Genomic DNA, 24,790 nt, shown 5'->3' with positions numbered 1-24,790 from the left:
CAGTCAACTGGGCCCTTTTTTAACACCGTCCACTGCAGACCAGGAGGAACTCACAGGAGCTGCAGTGATGCTATTCTGATCAAACTCACTCAGTTAAAACCTCACACGTTCGTATTTTTCTACAACCTTGGGGACAAAATGTTCACTTGCTGCCTAATATAGTCAATCCTAAAACCAGCAGTATGATACACAGAGCATCCGTTTTATTTCCCTCACCTACTCCTGACTAGTGGAGCTGCAGCGCCTGTCACCTCATAACCAGCATGGTTTATTAACAGCATGAATATGAGTCCATTAGACTGTTAAATCACATCAAGCATATTATATTTACATATTTCAAAATGTTCTGAGGATGAAAATAATTTTATCCAAAAGTACCGGTAATTTCTTTGTAAAAATTAGACTCAGGGCCTGAATGGCTAAAATATTGCGTAAAAGAGTATAGCTATAAGCAACATAGAATAGAATAGAATAGAACAGAATAGAATAGAAATCCCAGAAGGTAATTCTAGACAAACCAAAAAAACAAAGTATGTGGCGCACTATACACCCAACTCTTCCAAGTGTTCTCCATGACCTGAAGACACACCCAATATTTCATACTCATGAAGGTAAATGCACGAAACTGATGTGTGTAATTTTGTATGTCTACCAAACTCAATCTATTTCCTGCTATTAGATCGTCATCCACATGTGGGTGCATGCAAAATAAAGTTATCTCCAACTTCTTTTTTTTTTAAAGCACAAACCGAGAGTAGATCAAATGCGATGAGGACCAGTCGTCACTCACACACGGTGCACCTGTGACAGCAGGCCAAATGCAGGTTGATGCAGGTTGATGCAGGTTGATGCAGGTTGATGCTGGAGGGTTTATGCAGCTGTCACTCTGGACTTAAACAAAGAGCAGAGAAGCTCCGAATGGAACCGCGGAAAGAGCCAAGGGTCACAAACTGAAGGAAAAAAACCCACCTACAACTGTGCAAAATGAGACTTTGATGAATATAATAACGAGCCTTTTTACCCCGCGTTCTTGGCTCTGAGGGGTGTTTTCTCGAGTTTTGAGCTTGAGCAGATATGAGATGTATGCCAAGACTAAGAGAGAACAAATCCATGTTTCCTTTCAGCACTTTCCAACTTTCTAATCAGCAATTTCACGCCTGTATTCACAGCTCATTCTTTGCTGTCTTTGTCCGGAAGCAAAGATGCTGCTCCATTATACGTGCTGCACTCAGAGCCTTAAATACCACACTCACCCGGTCAAGCATTCCTCTCGTCTATAAATCTCCTGTTTTCAAACCAGATCCATCTTTGCGGTTTGAATGGTCCCCCCCCAAAAAAAAAAATTCTTGTTGTACAGCTTTCTCTGTACAATAAATTACTAAATCTTTATTCCTCAAGAACAATCTTTAACAGAGACCTTGCCACCAGCAAATAAAATGTAAATGAATCAGTTTCATCATGTTGCATCACACCATAATCTGCTGGGCAAACATATCACAATTCATATTCACACCGAATTACGACTTTACTGAGCTTGTTTTATTGCTTATTTTTTTGCCGTAACCTTGCCCACAATAGAGTGAAACAGCTCTTCATCGTGTATGAGGTGAACAGTTCACAGTAAGCGCACTGCTCGCTCAGGAGTAATATTAGAATGAAAGCAATCTGAACAAGGAGCACTCAGGACAGTCAATTATATGAGTAACAAGTACAAAGCCAATTGATTTCTGTCTACCGGTACTTCAGATTGGATGTTGTTGGATGTTGCTCTTTTTTTTTTTTTTTTACACCAAACATGGGAGGTATGCACCTAAGAAAGTGAGATTTCAGTGTTTAAAGTTTTTGCTAAACAGCGACTCCTGCGGCCGCTCGAGACTTTTCTCTTTCAAACAGGGAGCTCACATCCTTTTGTCTTCCCAAAGTTTCATATTCTCCCTTTAAGGTCGTGGCGGGAGGCCACTGTCATTTTGTCTAAGTGCCCTGCAGGATTCTGTAGCCTCAAGAGCAAACACAAAATGGGCTTAATCAAATCAAATGTGTCATGAAAACAAGCCCCGGCCTCTCCCCGCAAAATCATCAATGGGACGCTTTGTCTGTGGCGTCTGGACGGCGGCCAGAGAGCAGAACCTGTGAGCAGAACTCACACAAACAGCACTGCCCAAAGTTACCAGAGCTCTGGTTTGGCACCGGGCAAGTTTAAACACAGAGTGCCAAGGGAAGAGGGGGAGGAAGAAAAGAGGGGGGGGTCATAGAGGAAGTGAGACAGAGAAGCATGTTTGACACGGCTTTAATCCTCCAGCTTTCAGTCAAGCGCTTCCAGCACAGTAATAATACAGGGCCTTAGAAGAGGAAGTGGGGACAAATCAAAGCACAGGCACAAGCAGGGTCGCTGCACTAATTCACACTTTACTGTAAACACACACACACACACACCTGTGTACACAAGAATGTGAGAAGCGACAAACAACAGTAGGTCAGACTCTACTTTCACAGAGGAATAATTCAATAGTTTAATATGTTGTCTGATCATTTTTTTTTTGATGCACAGTTAAATTATTTAAGGTTGTCTTTCCCTGCCTGGTGGTCAGTAGGACACAGGCCAAAGGGGTTCACAAGATTCAGACAGGGATTCTTTTTTTTTTTTTTTCGTATCATGTTTTCATGTTTTGATGAAACCTGCTCAATTTTAGTTGTGATTTAATTGGATCTTCTCATGAGTCACTGAGACATTATGTGCGATGCGGAGGATGAATTGATGTCTCTGCTTAAATTTTGAGGCCAAGTATTTCTTCCCAAGACAAAATGATGGTTAATTAGGAACAATTTCCATCACAATTTTGCAGTGTGTCTTCAAAGCACTTATTTCAGTGGGTAAGAGCGTAAAACTTCAAGATAGATAATTCTTAAAGCTACAATAGCATGAAGAAGCTGAGGTGGCCAATGTTCTAAAACGTTTTTCAGCAAAAGTCATGATTTGAATGATCGTCAAAGCCACTTAAACAAAAATCCATAAATCATTTTTGCAGTATTAACTGATCCATAGCCAACTTGATTCAAGTTCAAACCAATTACTGTTTTATTGTGGCTTAATAATTACATAATAAAGTATTAAGCAGAATCACTGCAACTTGAACCTTGAAGTCGGACCAGTTTTAGCCTCAGAGAGCTTTTCTGGCACAACAAGACTTCAAACTAGGAACCTCCTCATTTTCAGATTTTGTTGACTGAACATCAGAATTTAATCTTTATGAAAAGAAATGCTTCATTAACTTAATATCTGTGAACAAACGGGATCATTGAAACTGTGACCTGAATGACCTCGACACAGGGTTCAGACGACTTTCAGCAAAGTCTCTATTAGTCTCCTTATTCAATCAGGTCAATTGAATAACTCGTGTCACAAGAGACATGAGTTATTCAATTGTATTGAAATGAAACTGTCGGATTTGAGTGTTTATTGGGGTCATTTTTCCACATGCAAAAGCTCCGCAAAACAAAACTCTCCCTTATTGTTAAACAGGCCAGAAAAATCATAGGTTCACCACAAACTCAGATCCCTGAACTGTCTTAAGTGTGTTTTAAATATGTATTGTATTTTATTGTTTGGAGCCTTGTTAAAGAAAGATTTCCGTCACCGCTTGGGGGAGACAATAAGGTTTATCTACTTAAATGAAGCTGCTGCTGCTGCACAGTGAAGCACTGTGGTTCCACTTTTTCATACTAGTGAGAAAAAAACATTTAAGATGATGCAGAGAAGCTTTCTAACATTTGTAAACAAACAACAATCTACTCTCTGCCTCAGCCAGTTTTCTCGTCGGCTATTCAAGCCATACAATAATTGATACTCTGCAGCAACCAGCCAGGGGGGAAAAAAAAAACACTGCTCTGAATACGAGGCCGGGTTCTTAAAGGTTAGGCCATGTATAAGGACAGACATCGCCTTAATTATGTCCTCTGCCAATTCACATTCTTGGATGGGGGGCTCGGGCATCCAGAGGTAGACGCAGCGCTGGGAAACTGAGCGCGAGGAGAATCTCCCCTGAAAGGAACCAGACCATCCTTCAAAGAGGTCATTCTCCATGGAAAGGATCCTCGGCTCAAGGAACGGAGGGGTAAGCGGGGCGTTTTGCGCCAAAAAGGAGGCAAAATGGGGATGCCTGGATGGTAACGAGACGAGATGCCAGCTCTGAAGTGTGACACTGCTCGGCCCGCAGCTCAGCCCCCTCTGGGCCTCTGGGTGCCAGGAATGCTCTCAGCTAGGAAGTGGCGCCAGGGAAAAGATTAAACACACACTATGGCTGTAGGGCTGCCAGGGCTGTGTGCAGCATTGTGTATGTGTTTGTGACTGTATATATATATATATATATATATATATATATATATATATATATATACATACACACACACACACACACACACACATACACACACACACACACACACACACATACATATAATACACGTCGAGAATTATGAATATATAAGAAATGCAAATGACAAAATGAAAGGGGATTGGACAAATGTTATTTTTACTTTTTCTCACAAATGATCAAATATGGATTTCTATGCACTATGTATGTATGTATGTATGTATGTATGTATGTATGTATGTATGTATGTACAAGCAGGCCCCTGAAGTCTGAAGACTCAAACCAGGGATACATTAAGGACAGTGTGACGACCACCACTCCACCATGCAGTCTGTTATCTATCTAACCAAATGAAATATACACCAATTACCCAATCGCTGTGAATTGTCGCATTTTATAATATTTACAAGATGAAATGCAGGACATAAATTAAGCATTAGACTGTTTTTGTTTAGATATAGCGGATTGTGTTGCATATATTTTATTCAGAAAACATAATCAGACATTACCAGAGGCAAAACAACCTCCACAACATCTCCTATAACAGACCAAAGCTTGTAAACAAACCAGCTCATTAAGATTTCCAGAGAAAAGTTTCTCAGAGGCACACACAGACGCCGTTTGACTGTAGGTTTGAGGCCTTCACACAGAAATCATAAATTATCAGCCAGAGGTTGGAGCGGAGAAGAAATGTGCTCCTTTTATCAGTGATAAATTGCCTAAGCTCAGTCTCAGTCTGTCAAGAGAATTATAAACAGCGAATGCTCCAATGATGTGATATATCAGCAAAAGAGGCTTCAGGATGGAGCATTCGCTATCAAGAAAACACGTCATCAAAGCGGGATGTATGGAGGTTTTTTTTTCTTCTTCTTTCAGTCCACTCTGAGTTTCAGTGGCCGAGAAAATAAAGTGCTGAGAGAGAAGTCGAGACAAAGAGAGAGAACAAATCGGTGAGCCTGGCCTAATTGGACCACAAAGTTGCCATCAAATCTCCAGCTGAATCCCAGAAAATGTCAACAAAGTCATGGTGGATAAAGATCAGAAAGACTGTGTGACCAAATTACTGAGGACAGAGACATCACCCAGCAGCACAGCAGTAACCCCAGCCCCCCCGCCCATGCTGTGAGGGGGGCACTTTTTTCACTTATTTGCCTGCTTCTCTTCGTGAGTGAAGGTTTTATGAGGATTTTGTCTTTGCGGGATCGAGGCTGACCAGAGACAAAGAGGCGTGCGACGTACAAAGGCTGCAATTGTGATCTCAAAATGTGAACTAGGTGGAAACATCTGCGTTTCACTGCAGGAGATGTCTCATCTTCAGAAAATGACCTTCAGAGGAGTGATGGTTAGCAGCCTCAATCTGTGTAGTTTCTGCTATACACCGGCTTTTTTTTTTTTTTTTTAATAAAAAGGGAAATTCTGCCTAATTGTGATTACTGAAAAATAATTTTGGGGCATGCAGTATGTGCCCACATTTCTGAAAAATAATATTGAAATACTACTGCTAGTAGTCATGAGTAACTCCTGGATCATTATTGTGATGAGTTTAATATGTCTGCTGTGACGAGTTTAACTGGGCCTGTTATTTAACTACATGAGAAACTGCGGTAGAGCTAAAGAGCTCCTGGCTTGCTTCAACTATTTCACTAAACTCCTAAATATCAGCTTCGCTTTATGAATACATCTGCGACTGTCTGCATTGTGGAAGTTCATCTCGACTCAAGACTGACATTTTAGAGCATCGTCCCTCGTGTTTAAATAGGAAGCAACAACGAAGTTTGTGTGGGGCAAAACGTGGTAGAAAAGTATGTCCGTATTTTTCAGAAATTAAGACCACCTAAAGATCGCATGATTAATTTTTGTCCATTTGTTTTACACATCGTAGGATCTATTGGACTTCAACGGCGGCAAAGACTGAACAAAACACCTCAGACTCCCTGCATGCAGTGGTAAACTTAAACCCAGCTCCACAGAACGCCAGAAACTTCTCGCCACGGAATCTTCAGGCACTTGGTTTCACTTTTTGTTTGCATTCCGCTCAAAAAGCACTTCACATTCTCACAGTCACGCGGCCTCAAAACCTGCTCCGCCTACTAATGTGCAGGTTAAACACTGAACCAAGGAGACCATGTTCTGGTTACAGTGGGGAGGGGAAACACAACAGACCTACCATAAAAAAATACCATCTATCATTGTGACAGTGGGGGGGTGTGTGATAAATAATCGCACTCAAACAGCTTTCTTAAAACACTCATTCATCACATGTCTAATTGTGGCACATGAAGACGTTCTCACTTGAACACGATCAAACCGTAGAACCGCAGAACCGTAGAACTGTAGAACGGCCTCGGAGGCAGCCGCGCGTTTCTCTGCACAAGTGTGTCAGGTTGGAGGGAACCTCCGGCGAAGAAGGTAATGAGGTTGAGCAGAATCTATCCGAGTCGTTCAGCGTCGACGCACTACGACGTGTGCAGCATGCACCAAGCGCTCGGTACATCAAAGGGCGCAAAGCTGGAGTCCCACTTCCAAGATCAATACGGTGTTCATAAATTAAAAATCACTTTCAAGGGAAAAGACTCGCAAATGTCTTCGCGGTTCACAGTTACTCCAGCTGCAACCAGGGAGTCGCTCTGCAAACGTACACGTTTTTAATGAGTTTGATGAGTTGAAAAATGAATCTGTGGAGCATTTCAGTCTGTTGACAAAAGATCTGAGACCAAGTTTACCAAACTGGTAGAAATTAAATATTTAAATGGCTCCAAAGAGGCAGCAGAGGAGTGTGAAAAGTTTTTTTCATGAAGAATAAAAGAACAAGTAATAAACATTTTGGCTAATCAGAGACATGCTGAGAGCAGAAGAGGTCAGAGGAATTGTTACTCTGCATCTGATGGTCATAGATTTTACTCTAGATGTGACCTTTCACACCCCCTAAAAAGTAAAAATATAACTTAAAGGTTGTGTTTGAGATGAATCTTTGACAGTCGTTCACTATATGAGCACAGTCCTGCTTCACATTCTGTCTATCAGAAGGAAAACAGCCGATAAAGCAGCCAAATTTAATTGAAGCTGCTTTGTTTATGTTATTTTCACACCTGAAGCGAAGCAAGGCAGCAACTGAAAAGTACAAGCTTCAATCAAACGCCAAAAAACACAGAGGAAGTGTCCTTTTCTGACACGTGGTAGACGTGTTTCATGATACAGCATGAAGTGTTAAAAGCATGAAAGATCTTTTCAAGTCAAATATAAGCCTGAGCTACAGGGAGCTGAGCTTTGTCTGTAAGCATCAGCAGTAAAAAAAAACAAAAAACAAAACACACGTCGACAAGCTCCATAGTGTGAAACTGCTGTCAAAATATTATGCTTACATATTGCTGACCAACGCCACACGTCAAGCCCACACAAGGTCACGGGGAGACAACACATGGCGCACAATCAATCAAACCAACCGCAGAGCCACAACCTGAGTGTGTGAGCCTTGTGGGGCCAACAACAGGACACAGTCTAATTTGAATTAAACACTTTGCCCTTGAAGCTGCCTTTAATCACAAAACATTAATTGCTTGGACTCAGCTGCTCTGTGTGTGTTTGTGGGTCGGACTAATTTACTGCGTCTCACTTGGTGCTTCTGTCAGCGGCTCGCTCTCGCTGTCGCTTTGACGTGTTTATGGGCCGGTTTGAGACAAAACTGTACAGGTGTTGAGACCCTTTGATCGTGAGCCCACCAAACTGTAAATCTTCTCGGAAGTAAATCAGACGAGAACAAACAGCATGTTTAACACCGCCGAGGTGAACAATAGCCACAACTGATACTGGTTGAAAGGAAATATGTGCGTTTTGTGACATTTAAGCTGATTTTCCAAACAATAACTAAAAAAAAAAAAACTATTTTAACGATATAGTTTGACTGATGCTGGGCGACTGGTAAGACTTGAGCTTTATTCTTGAGTGTGTGCAGACACACAAGGGCAGAATATCCCACCCCCCGCAGGACTACAGACATAATCCCCACTTTCAGACCAGGGAGCAAACCCAGGTTCAATTAACCTTCAAGTGAAGAAATAAGTAAGAAATCCAGCCTGGACCAAGGCTAATGAGTGCTGATGTGGGTTTAAAAACCGAGTCAACAGAAGTTTATCGTGATGATGATGATGCTTTGCAGCTCCGTGCCCTAGTAGAGTTTAAAATTGCATAATATCTTTGAGATCAAGCCGATCCAGTGTCTCCTTCATTAAACCTGAGAGCTCTCAGTTTGGTGTCCATTTAATTTAAAAGCCGGAGTCTCGGGTTCAGGCTGATCAAAAGGGACGCAGTAAAATGTGGCAGGGAGCGGCGGCCCGTTTGAATTAGGCAGAGCTGAAAGGTGAAGCACACACTCGAATGCTGCCTGAATGGAGCCCCGACGGCTGGTGGGGGGAAGCTCCGCAAGGGAGGACGTTTTTTTTTTTTTTTTTTTTTCCATCCCATTACCCCTGTACGCCCACCCTTTCCTGACCCTCCACTCAACAAGCAACGGCCGATGCTGACACCCCACCACCACTCTTTCTACCCCTCAGCATTAAACGCTCTTAACGACTCCTGTGAGCCCCCCCACTCCCCCACCCCCCCCACCCACCCCCACCCCAAGAGCAGCTCACATCACTATTCACCCCCAACAGATCAAGAAAATCAAGTCAGCAAGGAAATCGTCACAGCAAGGTTTATAACGTGGAATTCACAAGAACATTTGGATTGGATGGATGAAACACAAAAACCCAATAATGAAATAAAAAATGTAAATGTTACAGGTGGGGAGTGTTAAACCGTGGGACCAGATTCTAACTCTGCCGTGGCGACGGGATCCTTCGGGAAGACATTTTGATAAAAGGATTAAAAGTGTCAGAAAATAGAATCTGGATTTTCATCCATAAACAAATATAGCTGAGCGTCTTTCCAGGTGCTGTTAGTTACTGTCTGTCCCATATTTCCCAAACAGAAGTTACGAAGCATTCACAGTGCAGACGTGGTGGGAACTGATCCAGGTTTGGTTCTAAAGCTTTGTCCACAGGAGGAAACTTTAAAATCTGCACTGTATCTTCATTCATTCTATTCTGTGTTTATGCACAAACTTGAGATTCTGAGAATTTTTTCTCTGTGTCATTTGCCTTTGAACAAATGAGCTGAACCACGCATGCACGGGGAGAACAATCAACCACAAAAGACCTCAAATTGCGGGATCGAACCAAAAGGAGGCAAAAACATAAACCACTGCACCAATTTTTTCACGAAAGGTTACCAATGGTTTTTTTTTTACAAGTAAAACTGATCAAACAGCATTTTGCTCATCTAAGTATATGTATACACATCCAAGTTCAAGATAAATATGTAGAATACAGGAGCAAAAAAGAAAAAAAAATCTGCATTCCATAGGAAGAAAGGATTTAAATATGAGCAAAGCCGCTCTCGCTATGTGACACAGACTACTATTATCCACTTCAGTAAAAACACCAAACATGTTTGTACTGCTTCACTTAGGAGTCAGTGTAGGTGAGAAATGAGTAGCTTGGAGGCTGAAACACGCTGTGAGGGCCGGGACGACATTACAGCTTCTCTAATCACCCAAAACACTGACGAACAGCTGCAGCTGGAGCGGCTCGGTGCAGACCGTCGACGGCAGGCTGAAGCAGATTTGTGTTTGATTTGGGATAAAGCTCCTCACCTCCGCCAGATTATTATTGTCGGGAAAGAGCAAAACAAAACCGCGCACTCGCGGCTCCTTAATAGAAAACCCACTTGCAGCTATGTTTGGAAGGAGTGGACATCGTGCCGACACTCCCACGCAGCAGATTCACTGTTTTCTGCTTGTGAGCGACACTAAAAAAGGCCGTTACGCCAAGCGGCAGAAAATACAGCGAGCATCGCAATTAGCAGCTCCGCCGTGCTCGCGTGTGTTAATTAGCTTCAAAAGCAGGTTAAATGAATATTCATGTCTCTGACCTTGTTTTTGAAACCCCCCTCACCCCAAAAATAAATAATAAAGGTTTTATGAGCTGTTTTATCTGTGATCATTGAGGCTTTGATGGAAAAAAAAGGATAAGCTGTAATGATAACCGTGGCTCAACACCTACATCCTGCAGTGTCGGGGAAGTCAATAATGAGAACTGCTTGTGTAGCTCAATGTCAACCCAAGGATTTCAAACCTGAAGGGAGAGAGCCGGCCCACAATCTCCATCCTGACTTCTCCATTTGGGAGAAAGCTGACTCTGCTGGACAGAGGCCATTCATGTTCATTTGCAGCCCCTGCCATTGCATCCCCCTCCCCGATGACACTTTTCTGCTGCATCCGAACAAGAAGACATTCCACAGATTCTTCATCGAGAGCGGAGCGGCTTTCCAGCCTCAGAAAAACCATGTGAGCTCCTCCAATCTGTTCATTTGCATATCAAAAGGAAAACCGCTGTCAGTGCAATGGTAAAGAGACATTAGCATGCAGAGACATTCCCGAGCATCGGGCCGTTATTCAAACAGTGCAACAATCGTTTGATAGATATTAGATAGTGAACATCTTGTAGCACAATGGCACGCAAGGAGGCGATTTGAAACTGAGGCGTTGAGAACTAACAGCCACAATTAACTTTAATTGTGGTACAAAGAAGAAAAAAAACCCAGATTATTTTCACTGACAAGCTGAAGACAATTAGATATACTGGAGACCTGTAGTAAATATATGTACATTTAATAGGATGTCACTTATGATTATTATTATTATTCAGTATTTTATCAGTTATGAAAAGGAAAAAAAAGTTTTCTCTCAATAAGGACGCATTGACAATATGCAATACACATTACCTGAGCTGTCGGCTCTGCTTGGGTCAGTGTGATGACTGATCCACTCGTTAAGTTCAGATGACGTTTTGTCAGTTTAGCTGGACGTTAAATGGTTTTGCGCGCACATGTTCATTTGTTCTGTTTGAATTTGGAGTTTCTAAAAGAATTTGGAGTTTAGTATTTTCATTTGCAAACACTTAACACTGAGCTTTGCCACTCAGGCGCCACTCAGGGTGAAACCGCTGCTTCAAAATAACATATTTATGAACTAATGGCAATGAGGAAAAGCAGCAGAAAACTGCAGAAAAAGACACTTTTTTCAATGGATGGATGAATGAATGAATGAATAAGTGATTCCTTGTCATTGTCACTTACTCTACCTGATTATACAAAAACAATCCGTTTTTATTGCTGGAAACACTCACTTGGAAAAGAGTCCGTTCAGATGTGTAAACGTGTTAACAGCAAAACAAAGGAGGAAAGGAGGATGAGTTCACCCAATACGACCAAACTGTGAAAACACAATCACTTGACTGAAGTAACTCACAAGGAGACCGTCTGTTTCGTTAACTGGACGCCTTCCCGTCAGTTTTGCTATAAATTCGAGGCTGATGAAACATGTTAAACTGCAGCACTGCAGGGTTCACCACCTCCACCAGTCACACTCCTTACCCTCGTGTCGAACGCTGATGCCGACAGGCCCGGAAAGCACAGCTGAGGCATGTGAAAGCAGGTCAGTGTGAAAGCTCGGCCTGCTCCGACACTAAATGAGAGCAATGTAGCATAAAGGTAACGGGCTGTTAAATAAACATAATCTGTCACGGTGCGAGACGACTGTTTCACTGTAGTGATTTCTGGACTCAAGTGGAGCTCTACTATGTTTCTTTTTTTTTTTTTAGCACAAGAGAGAAAAGGAAGAGCTGTGTGTATTGTTTAGGAGCTTGTTTTGACTTGTTTTGTATGACATTCCCTCTCAGCTGAGCGAAATGAAGTGCGCTTTTCTTTTGACACCATGTGTTGCGTCATCTTTCAAATGTTTTTGACTTCACTGAACTGAAACTTGTTTTGGATCACAATCAGTGTTTTTTCAAAACACCATGAAGAAAAACAAGACTGAGAACAAATATATTCTGAGAGTTTGGTTCATTTGTGCATTTAGCCAACCCTGAATGTCATTTTCATCACTTTTCATTTCTGCATCATCTGTGATCCTGACTGTCACAGAAAGCTGTTTTTAAAACATTGCTGGATGTTTCCAGTGTGATTTGGTGTCTTCCTAATTCCCCTAATTATTTACTGATATTTTAAACTTTGCCCATACGCTGTAGCCATGGTTTCATTGGTGACGGTAGCTCATTTTAAGTATATCTATATTATATCCATAGAAATGAAAAACTACTACATTTGGGATAAATCAAATGTATGCACATTCATTACAATACACATGTGATATACATATCACATGTGATATACATATCACATGTATGAAATATCCAATTAGTCATTGTGATGATATTAACTGCCACAATTATTATAAGTCCTTGTGGTAGGTGTCACAATTTGGCAGTCAAATAGTGAGAATTAATTTTTAAGGACCCTCACACAATGACTATTCAAAGTTACTGCCAATCAAATTATATTAGATTCTCTTCAGGTAAAACACACGTTATTTATATTTTAAATTACATTTTATTCTCCCCTTTGAACTATTTATATTTGACTTTGAGCGTGCGATACGCAATTGGAGATGGATTAATATAACTATACAGGCTGGAGCCACTTTATTAGGTATGTATATATAATATTATACAATCCAGCACAGCTGTAATTTTATGAAACTTGCAGCTCCTAAGTTACTGATTAAGCGGTCGGAAAGGAAATAGTGCTTACTAGATTAATACAGAGGTTGTAATGGGAAGTTATATTGTGTTATAAGTGCATCTTACGATAAGGTGGTGAAGTAGGTGGTAAAACCCACTGCAGGCTACAATTTCACCTCTGAAAATGATTACTTTTGTGAAGTTTTCTTGCCCCAAAGTACCATAAAGTGACAAGTGAGCACATTTTAAAATCACATCAAAAGTCAGTTCATCAATTTGTTTCCACTATTTCGTATCAGCTGACCCATCTGGTCGTAGATCTGTACAGGCAGATTGCAGCTGAGCTTTATTCTATGAACCCAATCACTGGAAAACTGTCTGCATCCGACCGTACAGTAAATAGGGTGATTCATGGTTGAATAGCAGGTCTGGTGATACTCTCCTGAAGCTGGCTGGGGTAAACAAGTGGACACAAAGACCCAGGAGGAGGGGGGGGGGGACTCCAGACGACAGCCCACTCCTATTGTCTGTCAGGATAGCGAGGACAATGCAGGACAACGTTAAGATATATGCAAGCAGCACAAGGCCTCAGCCCAGGGATGCACCGGCCCTAATCCTAAACATGATCTCCCCTCCACAAACACAGATGATGTCATCCATGCCCCCCTTCCTCTCTCCTGCACCTTCACCCCACCTAAGCTCCTCCGGAACCTTAAACGCGACCAAGCGTGGAGCAGCATGGCTCGCAAGAGGATGTTTCTGCTGCTGAAGAAACACGCCGGCAGCGAGAAACCAGATACCCTTCTCGGCGCATCTGCGTCGCAAATCAAAGAGCTTAAAGACGACACCACCGTGTCACCATGATCTTTAAACTCTGGGGCCGCTCTCAAAACAAGAGGGCCTCTGAAGTCTGTCACATGTGAGGCGAGACCTTATCCTCCAAAAACACAGCGGATGGAAACTTAATATCTGCAGTCAGGTGTCGGCTGCCTCACAGGAGCACAGTGAAAGCAGCCGGCGGGACAGGTCAGAGCGTCCCGGAGCATTACAGGTCCACAGAGAGCTTTACATGCTTCACTGGCAGGAAGGAGAGGGGGACAGTTGCTCTTTAGAACTTTATGTGCCTCCCCTCCCCCCCCCCCCCCCCATCTTCACTCCACAAAAGAGGCCTTACCCCTCCGTCCCCACCCACAAGGAATTTCTCAGGCATTGCTGGGCTCACCATGACAACTGGGTGCTTAACAAAGCATTTCTCTTAGGCATTCTTCCTTTCACAGGGGAGAGAGGGGGGGCAACAGTCAAAGGAGGGAGACACGGAGTGGGGGGGTGGGGGGGTGAGGATAAAGAGGAAGGGTGGAGGAGCTCGAAATGATGGGAGGGAACAGTGGAGGTTACAGGGGTGAGAGCCATAGACCCCGAATAGATAGGAGAAAAATAGGGAACGGTGACAGGCAAACAAAAAGAGGGAAAGAGAAACAGGATCAAGGTGATAGGTGACGATAAATAGGAGGGGGGGGGGGGGGGGGGAGAGAAACAGCGCTACAAACATTCCACGCAAACTGCGAGTGTGACTAACGTCAGCCAGGGAGGGCGAGGAAGGCACAGGGACATGAAAGGCGCCCATCACGGACGACTCTGGTTTCACAAAACACCGCCGAGCGTCGCAAGCTGTGACTTTGTGTCGTATGAATCAGACGCGAGGAAAACAGGCATTTACCAACCATAAAGAACACAGAAATCCAAGGTGCGCGCCGCAAGAGTGAGATAATTATACCACGAAAGAGGAGAGAAGCAATCAGAGTGGTCCAGCTGTTCGAGGAGACACACACACACACACGCACACACACACACGGGCTAACGTTACAGAAGACAACCCCTGAGAAAGCCCCAGCTTAAAGCTTTAATAGAGTTTAATGAAATTACGCTGGATGTGAATGTCTTGGCTCTGACGTACAGCGTGTGATAGAGTTTCCATTAAAATTCCAGGCTTTTTACAGTCTCCTAGGCTTGGGTCAGGACCTTAAAGCACAGTTAGTGGCCATTAAGCTGAATATCCTAATATTCGAGTTTTCAGAGTGTGGCATTAATGTGGCAAACCACACATTTGGAGCGATATGAGTGTATTGGCTGTGTGGCCCGGTGAGCTGGGCTGAACGCCAGCAGGATCGGCTCACACAACTTCCACAGCGAGGGATTTTAACCTTGGTACATCAGCGGCCACTTCACACTCAGCACTTGAAACTCAAAAGGCTGTTTTCCCGGGCCGACAGTGACCGGGGAGTGAAAATACCTGCTGTCCACCAGGCAACTCCAGCGCCTGTACAACCCGCAGTGTGATGTGAGCTGAATCAAACTCCTGTCATTAGTCATGGAGGCGTGTTTGTCGGAGAAAACTCTGCTCTTTTCAAAGGGAGCATGGGGGCACGATATTGGCTGCGACTCAAGAATTTCATTAAAGGACAAACTGTCCTGATGGAACAGAGGAGACAAGATAATATTATGTTTCTGCAGTAATGTAACTGTATAAGTCACACAGGAGTCACTTTAAGGAGCATGAAATTTACAGAAACTGACACGTCAACATAATAGAGACACAACAGACCTCACATACAATAAATACGTCAAACACATCAAATGGTGGTGAGGGATAATGAATGATTAGATATACTTTCTATATGAAAATTAATAGGGCTTTGTGGATGAAAGAAAAGCCGGGGGTGGGTGGGTGGGTGGGAGGGTCTCTATCATCAAATGCAAACATCTATTTATGCAAGCTCACGCTTGCCTGGGAGAAATAGATGAGCTCCCGAGTATGTCAACACCGCTCTGACAGATCTCAGGATACAGATGCGGCAAATGTAATCCCACATACGACAACCGGCCTCTCACCCCGCACTGTAACCACAATTCTCTCCATGACACTGAAACGACACGCGAGATGAAATTCCGTGTGTCGTATCTGGTCCTAAACGTGGCAGAAATCGTAAGTTACAATCCAAAAAAGAAAAATCAGTCAAATAGAAAAAACAATCCGCTGTGTCACACGTTCGCCTGAGTTTATGAGCTTCTTCTCTCTCACTGCTTGAGAGAGAAGAATTTTTTGACTGGCTAACATAATTATAGGGTTATGATTGCTAATTAATGCAAGTGCACACAGCCAACACGCAATGAGACGGAGGGATCTCTGGGCTATGTCAAGTCTGTGAAGTGGCTGCTGGAGGCTTTCGATAATTGTGGTGCTGGAACGAACAGCAACGAGCAACATTTTCTGTTGGATGATGTGTGCTTATTAAAGTATCTTAAAAAAAAAAAAAGTAATGAGGCCATATATACGCACGTCCAACAACCAAAGCAAAGTCTTTCTATCTGAATATTTACAGGTGGAATATAATAAAAGATGCTGTTGCATTATCTGAACTCAACAAAGACTTCAGTCTTTTTCCTTTATTCCTTGAAATCACTTAAATATCCATTTTGACTTCACAGATGACGGATTAGCAATTAATCAGTATTTAATTCTACAACCTGCTCTACACATTGTTTGTAATGTTGTTTATTTGTTGTTGTATTTATAGAACTGCTGTGTACAGTTCTATAACCGCACATTCGCAGTTCATTTTAAATATTTCAAATCCAGCTAAGTAGTTACATTTCGCTAAAAACTTACATAACCTTTTAGAAATATCACCTCTATTTGTACTATCAAGCATTCATAAAGCATCTCTATTGCCTATTTGATTACAGTGAGTAAGAGTTTGCAAATATTTAAAAAGCAAACAAAGAAGCTCTAAAATGAATCAAACAGACATTGAATATCTTTGAGCAAATTTGAAAATTAAAATATTTGCACATGGATATGAGGTAAGACAGAACAACAACTTATATAGACTTCATGTGAAGCACATACCACATAGTACAGTTAAACGGCAGACTTTGGAATAAAAAATTATTCTATCATTTTTGATGTATTTCAGATTAGATTTTGCAGTTTTTAATTTGAGGTACCAAGCCTGTAAACTGCTGCCAGAATTCAAGCACAAGTATGTTTAGGATCATTGACTAGTATCTCTGTATTTTTTTATAATGTAATGTATATATTTATGTATTTTTTTTTTTATAAAGTACCTACACCTACCTAACTTGACAATGATAAAATAAAAATTTTGAAATTTAATACTGTACATAAGCAAACTGAGGTCAGACAATATTTTAGTAAAGTTCGCTTCAACACGACCTGATTGACAATAAAAAAAAAAAAAGATAATCTTCACATATCTGCTGCAGAAGAAACACTTTGAACGTGAAACCTCTTCTGGACACATTTGAGTCATTACATCCATTTCAGTGTGAAGACCAGCGCTCAGAAAAGATTTTAATCACAGTCCAACAACATACAAAAGAGCCCATCAGAAATCGTCCATCATAAGGGGCCTCTTAAACGGCAGCATAAAGAGAAAGATAATGGGAAGACTTGGGAGGTCCCTGGAGGGAGAAGCCTTTGAAAATTGGGGTCAGCAGCACCCATAGAAGACACTTGTCTCCTTTCCCTGTTCTCCTCCTCCAGCAAGCTCCTGTCTAATGACTTCCCTGCTCTTACAGTACTACTGTATTTTCCAACATGTCGCCAGTTTACACAATCACAACTTAACCCTCCACTCCTCCCTCCTTCCCCCGCTTGCCCTCCTTGCCTCCCTCCATCTCCTTCTGTCTCCTGCAGGGGTGCTGACACATAAACCCCAGCAGGTGCTGGACGCGCTGGGCAGACTCGGCCTCTAATTGGTCCTCGGTGGAGTCACAGCTGTTGCCCCCAACCACAGCCTGGTTGAGCTCCTGAATCGACAGCCCACTATTGTTCTCCAGAGAGGCAAGCTCGCTCTCCATTTATTATAATGGCAGCCCACGCTAACCATACAGTATCTGTTCCTCGCTGTCAAATCATCATATAACTTAAAACTGTCAGTCTCTGCCGCTGCTGCAGTTTTTCTGCAGATATAGAAACCGTGAAGGTTTCTGTCGTCTTCTCTTAGATATTCTCACACAGAATCTGATTTTTATTAACCTTGATGTCCAGTGTTTAAGCAATGTTTCCTGTTGTGTTCTGCCTCCCTCTTACTCTAAGCCAAGGTCAAAGAAAAAGGCGGATTTAAAGCAGACCACACTGCGTCAAACAAGCTCCAGCAGAGGGTAACTACAACCCCCCCTGATTCTCTGTGGGTGCAATTCAAGTTCAGTAGCATTTTCAGGAGCAAACAAAACTGTTATTTGCGTTGGCACACCAAATTAAAGGTTCAGGGAACAGGTCCAAGACGAGCTGGATAAGAAAGGAACAGGCAATCAGACGAACAGAGATTTGTTTCAAGCTTACGTGATCTTTCTTTTCCTACATGAATTGTGACTCAGTTGCTTGCACATGTTCTGCCATCAGTTTCAAAAGCACTGTCCAAAACTTTTAAGTGTCACCCTCAGTCAAATAACAACAAGCGCAATTGTCCTGACAATACATCGCTGAGAGAACATCATTCACTCAGACTCTAAACAAGCTGTAGAAACTGATCATAATTGAATTAGGTCTGTCATTCTTGAAGGGAGCAGGGGTATGATTGGTAATTATGGGGCATGATCAGCCTGCACACTGGAGTGTGGGTCCCACAGGACACAGACATGCTCAGACAAACAGCTATTTAATACATAACAATAGACACAGCTGAATTAGGCTAATGTAAATAAGTAGGCCCACTAATGAGGGGGCCAAAAAAATTACAAACCCTAATCCTCAACAGCCTCCGCATCAAAAGAAATTCAGGAAATGAAACAATCAGCCAGGAATAACAAGAATTTTAAGGCTTTTAGACTGTCGGTGTGGACTGACACACTTTTTGAATTGCTTTGTGTGAAGTGAAATGGCTTACAGATATTCTGCAATGAATATTAATCGCCTCTCATGAATATTTCTATTATAAGCAGATCACTCTGGAATACCTAAGCTATAAAAGACATAATCAAGTCATTATCTGTTCGATTATCCAGTGAAGTGAAGCGCAAATGTAAATGAAGAGACAGAACATGTTAATGCCCATAATGCGAGTACACACCTCAGTGAGCCCGCTCTCCTATTACTGCACTATTTTCACTCACTTGGGTGGAGACTGCAATTACAGAGTGTTATCTAACAGCCTCACCTGACACTGAGATCCTCATGGAGGCCTCCAGGGGCCGGTTGTTATCCAGGGCCCGGCTCAGCTGGATCTCTCCTGTGCTTTGGTTCAGCAGGACCAGGTTCAGCTCGTTTCCCACCTCAAAGCTGTAGTGGAGCTGATCCGAGACGTCTGGGTCGAAGGCGGGGATGCGTCCGATTACTCCCGTGGGGAAGCTGCTGGATTTGTCCGTCACGTAGTTATTGAAGATGATCTGGAAGTTTTTCAGCACGGGCACGTTGTCGTTCTTGTCCACGAGTTTGATGTGGATGGTGGCGCGGCTGACCAGCGGGGCAGAGGTGGCCTGGACCACGATGATGTACTCGGACCGCAGCTCGTAGTCGAGGTCTATCAATGCAGTCAGCTCCCCAGAGAAGATATCCAGCTGAAACACCTCTGGGATGTTTCCCTCCACTATCTGATACATAATCTGTGCATTACTGCCTTCGTCGGGATCTGTAGCTGATATATGTGCGACCACGAGGCCTATGGGGCTGTTTTCCTCCACCATGATGTCAAACTCGTCTTTCTCAAACACAGGGGGGTTGTCATTCACATCCAGGATCGTTACTTGAATGTTTACCGGAGTTTTCAGAGCCGGAACGCCTTTGTCTACAGCAAAGGCCTGGAGGCTGTAAATGGGCACATTCTCTCTGTCGAGCCTTCTCAGCGTGCGAACGATCCCCGAGGTGGACTCGATTATGAAATCCCCGTCGCCATCGTCCCCGCCCTGAAAGGTGTAGAAAACACGCCCGTTGAGGCCAGAGTCTCTATCTGTGGCAGAAACCTGGACGACGCTGGTGAACACAGGAACATCCTCCATCACAGAGCCCGCGTAGTGATCTCTGAGGAATCGCGGCGAGTTGTCGTTCACGTCGTTCACCAAAATCTCCAAGTAAGTCGTGTCAGACTTCTGCGGGATGCCGTTGTCTCGAGCAGTGATAGCGAGCGTGTAGGAAACTTGGTCCTCGTAGTCGAGCTCCATCTGAGTCGTCACCGCCCCCGAATCTGAGTCAATGTCGAACTGAGGGATGCTGTCGTCCATAAAATAGGTGATGCGTGCGTTCTCGCCCGTGTCCTCGTCTGTGGCACTGATCACCACCACCGTGGTGCTGACGGGTCGGTCCTCGTTGATGTTGACTGTGTAATGTGAACTCTGAAACACGGGCCGGTGTGTGTTGGCGTCTGTGACGTTAACGAACACCTTCGCTGTGTCAAAGAGGGTGCCGTCACTGGCGGTGACGGTGAGGACGTACTGACGTTCCAGTTTGTAGTCGAGAGGCAGAGCCAGCGTGATGAGCCCGCCGCCGCTCTGGCTCGTGATGGAGAACCTGTTGCGGGTGTTTCCGCTGGATATCTGATAAGTCACCACACTGTTGATGTCCTGGTCCACGGCCGATACCGTCACCACACTGGTCCCCACAGCCGCATCCTCATTCAGTCGCATGTAATACGCCTTCTGAGTGAACTCCGGGTTGTTGTCGTTGACGTCCAGAATCGTCATGCTGATGCTGGCTGAAGATGACATGACGGGGTAGCCGTGGTCGCGGGCTTCCACTCCAAAGTTGTAAAAATCTACGCTCTCCCTGTCCAGCTCAGCGGCCACTATGATCCAGCCGGTGCTGTTGTTAATGCTGAAGGGGAAGTTTGGAGTGGTCTCAGTGAGGCGATACTCCAGTCTGGAGTTTTCCCCAGAATCAGCATCTATGGCTTGGATGTGGATGATGGAGTAACCCAGCGGCACGTTTTCCAGCACGGTGGCCTGAAACGGGGTGCTGACAAAAATGGGGGCGTTGTCATTGACGTCCAGGACTTGCACGGTGACCAGGCCACTAATGTTGGAGAGCGGCGGTCGTCCTCCATCCTGGGCTCTGATTCTCAGCATGTACTCTTTGTTGGCCTCGTAATCCAGGTGGCTCACCAGGTCCATTTTACCTGTCTGAGCATCAATGTAAAACTGACCACGGGTGTTTCCACTCATGATGCTGAAGTGAACAACAGCATTGCTCCCTCTATCCTGATCCGAGGCAGTAACCTGCAGGATCTCTGTGTTGGGGGTCATGTCCTCGGGCACCTGGACCACGTAGCGCTTCTCACTGAACTGAGGAGCATTATCATTGTCGTCCTCCACCACTATGTTAACAGTCGCTGTGGCGCTGCGCGGCCCGGGGTCACGACCTTGATCGTTTGCTTCAACTAACAACATATAGGCTTCTACTTGCTCTCTGTCAACTAGGCCTTTAGTACGGATCACTCCAGACCTGGAATCAATCTCAAACACATCATTGGATCCGTTATTGTTGAGTATGTGGTAGAGGATGTTGCCATTAACAGGGGCGTCCCCGTCTGTGGCCCTCACAGTCAACACCTCATACCCTATTTCTAAATTCTCCCTGATGCTCTCTTTATAGTCTTGCTGCTCAAACACGGGGTTGTGATCATTAGTGTCCCTCACCGTGACTGTGAGGGTAGCCATGGCTGTACGTCGAGGTGTGCCGTGGTCCACAGCAGTCACACGAAACACATGTGTTTCTTTCGTCTCCCGGTCCAGCACCTCCACAGTGGACACTGTCCCTGTCGCTGGATCCACTGCAAAAAGATTGTTGGAGCGGCTGTCAAAGAGAGCCTCTATAAAATACTCCAGCCTTCCCGCCTCGCCTTCATCCGCATCCACTGCTTTCAAAACAACAACCGGAGTCCCAGCAGGCTGATTCTCTGCCACAGACTCCTGGTACATCGGCGGCTGGAACTGAGGGCTGCTGTTGGCGCTTCTCCTCCTCCTCACAATCCCTGAATCAGACTGAGCTGCCTTTTTTAATAGTTTCTCCAGGTGGGCCTGCCTGAAGGGGCCCTGCCCCACACGCCAGTGAATGGAGATGGGATTAATGTTTAACCTATTTCCACTGAGCACATTGCAGAGCATGTCCATCTCCAGGAGGGTGTCCTGCCTCCAGCACAAAGTCTCAGACACAAACAAGCTCCCGTCAGAGAAGTAAAACTCATGGCTGTTGGGCACTTTGCAGCTGATGAGGGGGCCAGGTAACAAATCCCCCACCGGGAATAAAGCAGAGCCAGCCTGGTGGCACTCCGAGTTGTGACGGCTGTGCCTGCCGAACAAACTGAGGACTTCCATGTCCCACTGACTTTTCCTTTTACGCTTGTTTGAACAGTTCCTACCGTGAACATGCACATCGTACTGGCTGGTGAGGAGGTGCCTGTAGCCGGAGCCAGCGCAGTCCGACACCGTGTACACGGTGAAAGGGTTGGATCGCAGAGTATCACACTTTAAGGAGTCCGAAACAAACACACTTCCCGCCGCGGCGTCGGTCTCCAGGAAGCGCTCGGTGAATTTGGGAGCGAGGACCTGATCCAAAGCGCACAGTGCGCCCCGCTGCGCGCCGGACACCGGCGTCCCCGGCCCGGCATCCTCACTGATGTGAACCGTGTAACAGCGCGCCAGAGGAGCCAGTTCGCACCACCACAATATCACCAACAAATCCCATGTAACGAAGTGCATCGCTCCTCAGTTAAGTCTTCTGCGGCGTGGGAATTTCCGTTGCTCCTTGAATTTCTTTTTTGTTAAACTTTCCACCTGAGAGTTTGTCTTTGTTGCAGAAGAGCCATGCTCTCCCAGGGCGCGCGCCTCTGCGAACTCCGGCTGGAGGGAAGAGGTTGAAACTGGCAGCAACCTTGGCCGGAGCAGGGGGGTCTCTCACAAGCGCGCACTCACGCTCACAGACGCCGGTTACAAAAACAACAACAATAACAACAACTCCAGCAGCGGCTGCAGCTCCACTCCGTCCGCGAGACTCCGCATGAATGAGAAAGATGGCTCCTGCTCCAACGCGAGCCTCTGGGGTCCTCATTAACATAAAGAGTGAGTGTGTGTGTGTGTGTGTGTGTGTGTGTGTGTGTGTGTGTGTGTGTGTGTGTGTGTGTGTGTGTGTGTGTGTGTGTGTGTGTGTGTGTGTGTGTGTGTGTGTGTGTGTGAGAGAGAGAGAGAGAGAGAGAGAGAGAGAGAGAGAGAGAGAGAGAGAGAGAGAGAGACGCGCTCTCTTGACAATAAATGAAAAAGTACTGATAATATACACTGAGCTACATAATTACTGTTGAATTGCTCGAAATGTTGTCAATAACAAGAAAATGTATTGTTAAATAATATAAACATACCAAACATAACATAAAAAACGCACCCATAAATGGTATCTAGGGTCAAAACATATTTCTCAGAGAGGTGCAGTAGTGTATATAAAAAAATATCCACCTTGCTCAACAAATATAGGCATTTAGTTTAAAAGGATAAACCTGTTGGCAACACCACGTGCATGGAAATAAATGAAAAGGTTTTAATATGAACTCAATTTGTAAACTTTCTCAGCCGCACCTTCTAGTTTAAAAAATAGGAAAATGGACAAGAAGTTGAGGATTGCATTCAAGTATGAAGAGAATGACATACAATGCCACTGTTAAAAATAAATTCTTCCTAAAAGTAATGTGAGTATTTATGTTTCAACCTGCTGTATTCTCGTCAATTATTGTTTTCTGTCCACAGAGCATGGATATTATACATTCCTTCATTACACATTACCAAATAGTTTACTCATTAACTGGAAAGCGTGTGAGGTTTCAGTGGTTGTGCCACTTTTAGTAAAAGTTAAAAACCTAACTGGGCTGGAATAAAAGGTATTTCATATGTACATTGTGCTCAGATCCAATAACGCATATTTGTTAAAAGCTTTTCCTCCCGTCAGGTTTACTACTTTATAAATGAATCAGTTTCATAGCAGAAGAAATAAACTGTAACCGAAGCAGAAATGGTAACTTATTACTCGCATTCTCGATACTCCACAGATCAATCCTCATTGTTCTCTGAACATGGAGGTGTTTTTAAATAAGCACTTGACGTTTTAGACCGTCTCAAGTCTAAAACGGTGGAAGCAGGTGAAATAGTAACTCGGAGCTCAGCTGATAGTGTGCGAGTGACATCTAGTGGACAAACTGCAGTTTCTCCCCACACGAAGCTGGAACGCTTCTTTGCCACCCATTTGTTTACATTTGAATCTTTCCCGTTAAACTAACAACTTAAATTGTGGGTGTGATTATAAACTTCAAAAGTCTATCGAGATATCGTTCCATGATTTATTTATTTAGTTTTATCCAAAAAGTACACAACAATATCAAAGAGAAAACGTTCTATTGAAGTTCAGACTGTATTTGAAAACACAGTTAAGAGATGATACTTGTTGGAACGGTTTGGAGGAAAAAAAACAATTTGAATGGCCTTAATTCATGCAACTTTTTGATGAGAAAAAAAATGCATCAACTACCTAAATCCATGCATCCATTTATCTTTCGTTCCACTTTATCTAGTTCAGAGAACTGCAATAATATAGAAGGAAAGGCAGGAAGCACCTCAGACAGTCGCATTCACACCTCAGGGCAATTCAGGGTGATCGATTAACCTCACATGCATGTTTCTGAAATGTGGGAGGAAACTGGGGCGCCTGAAAAAAAAACAAACTCATGCACATACGAGGAACATGCAAACTCCACAGAGAAAAACCCAACCTGGATTCAAACTCACATTGTCACGAGGCAAACATGC

At 43.9% G+C, this 24,790-nt stretch overlaps 1 protein-coding gene across 1 annotated transcript in view; it reads right to left on the bottom strand.

Moving 5' to 3' along the window:
- Positions 1–22,702, bottom strand: part of celsr2 (cadherin, EGF LAG seven-pass G-type receptor 2) — a gene marked incomplete at its 5' end in the record, with an annotated part of 62,685 nt that extends 39,983 nt beyond the window's left edge. The window contains one exon of the mRNA XM_080494622.1: positions 19,171–22,702. Within this exon, the coding sequence (XP_080350748.1) occupies positions 19,171–22,702 (3,532 nt within the window). The remainder of the gene's footprint in view (positions 1–19,170) is intronic.
- Between the last annotated feature and the right edge of the window lie 2,088 nt (positions 22,703–24,790).

The sequence above is a fragment of the Blennius ocellaris genome, assembly GCF_963422515.1.
Source record: "Blennius ocellaris genome assembly, chromosome: 4".
In the NCBI taxonomy this organism is placed as follows: Eukaryota; Metazoa; Chordata; class Actinopteri; order Blenniiformes; family Blenniidae; genus Blennius; species Blennius ocellaris.
This window is presented reverse-complemented; position numbering and strand designations above follow the sequence as displayed.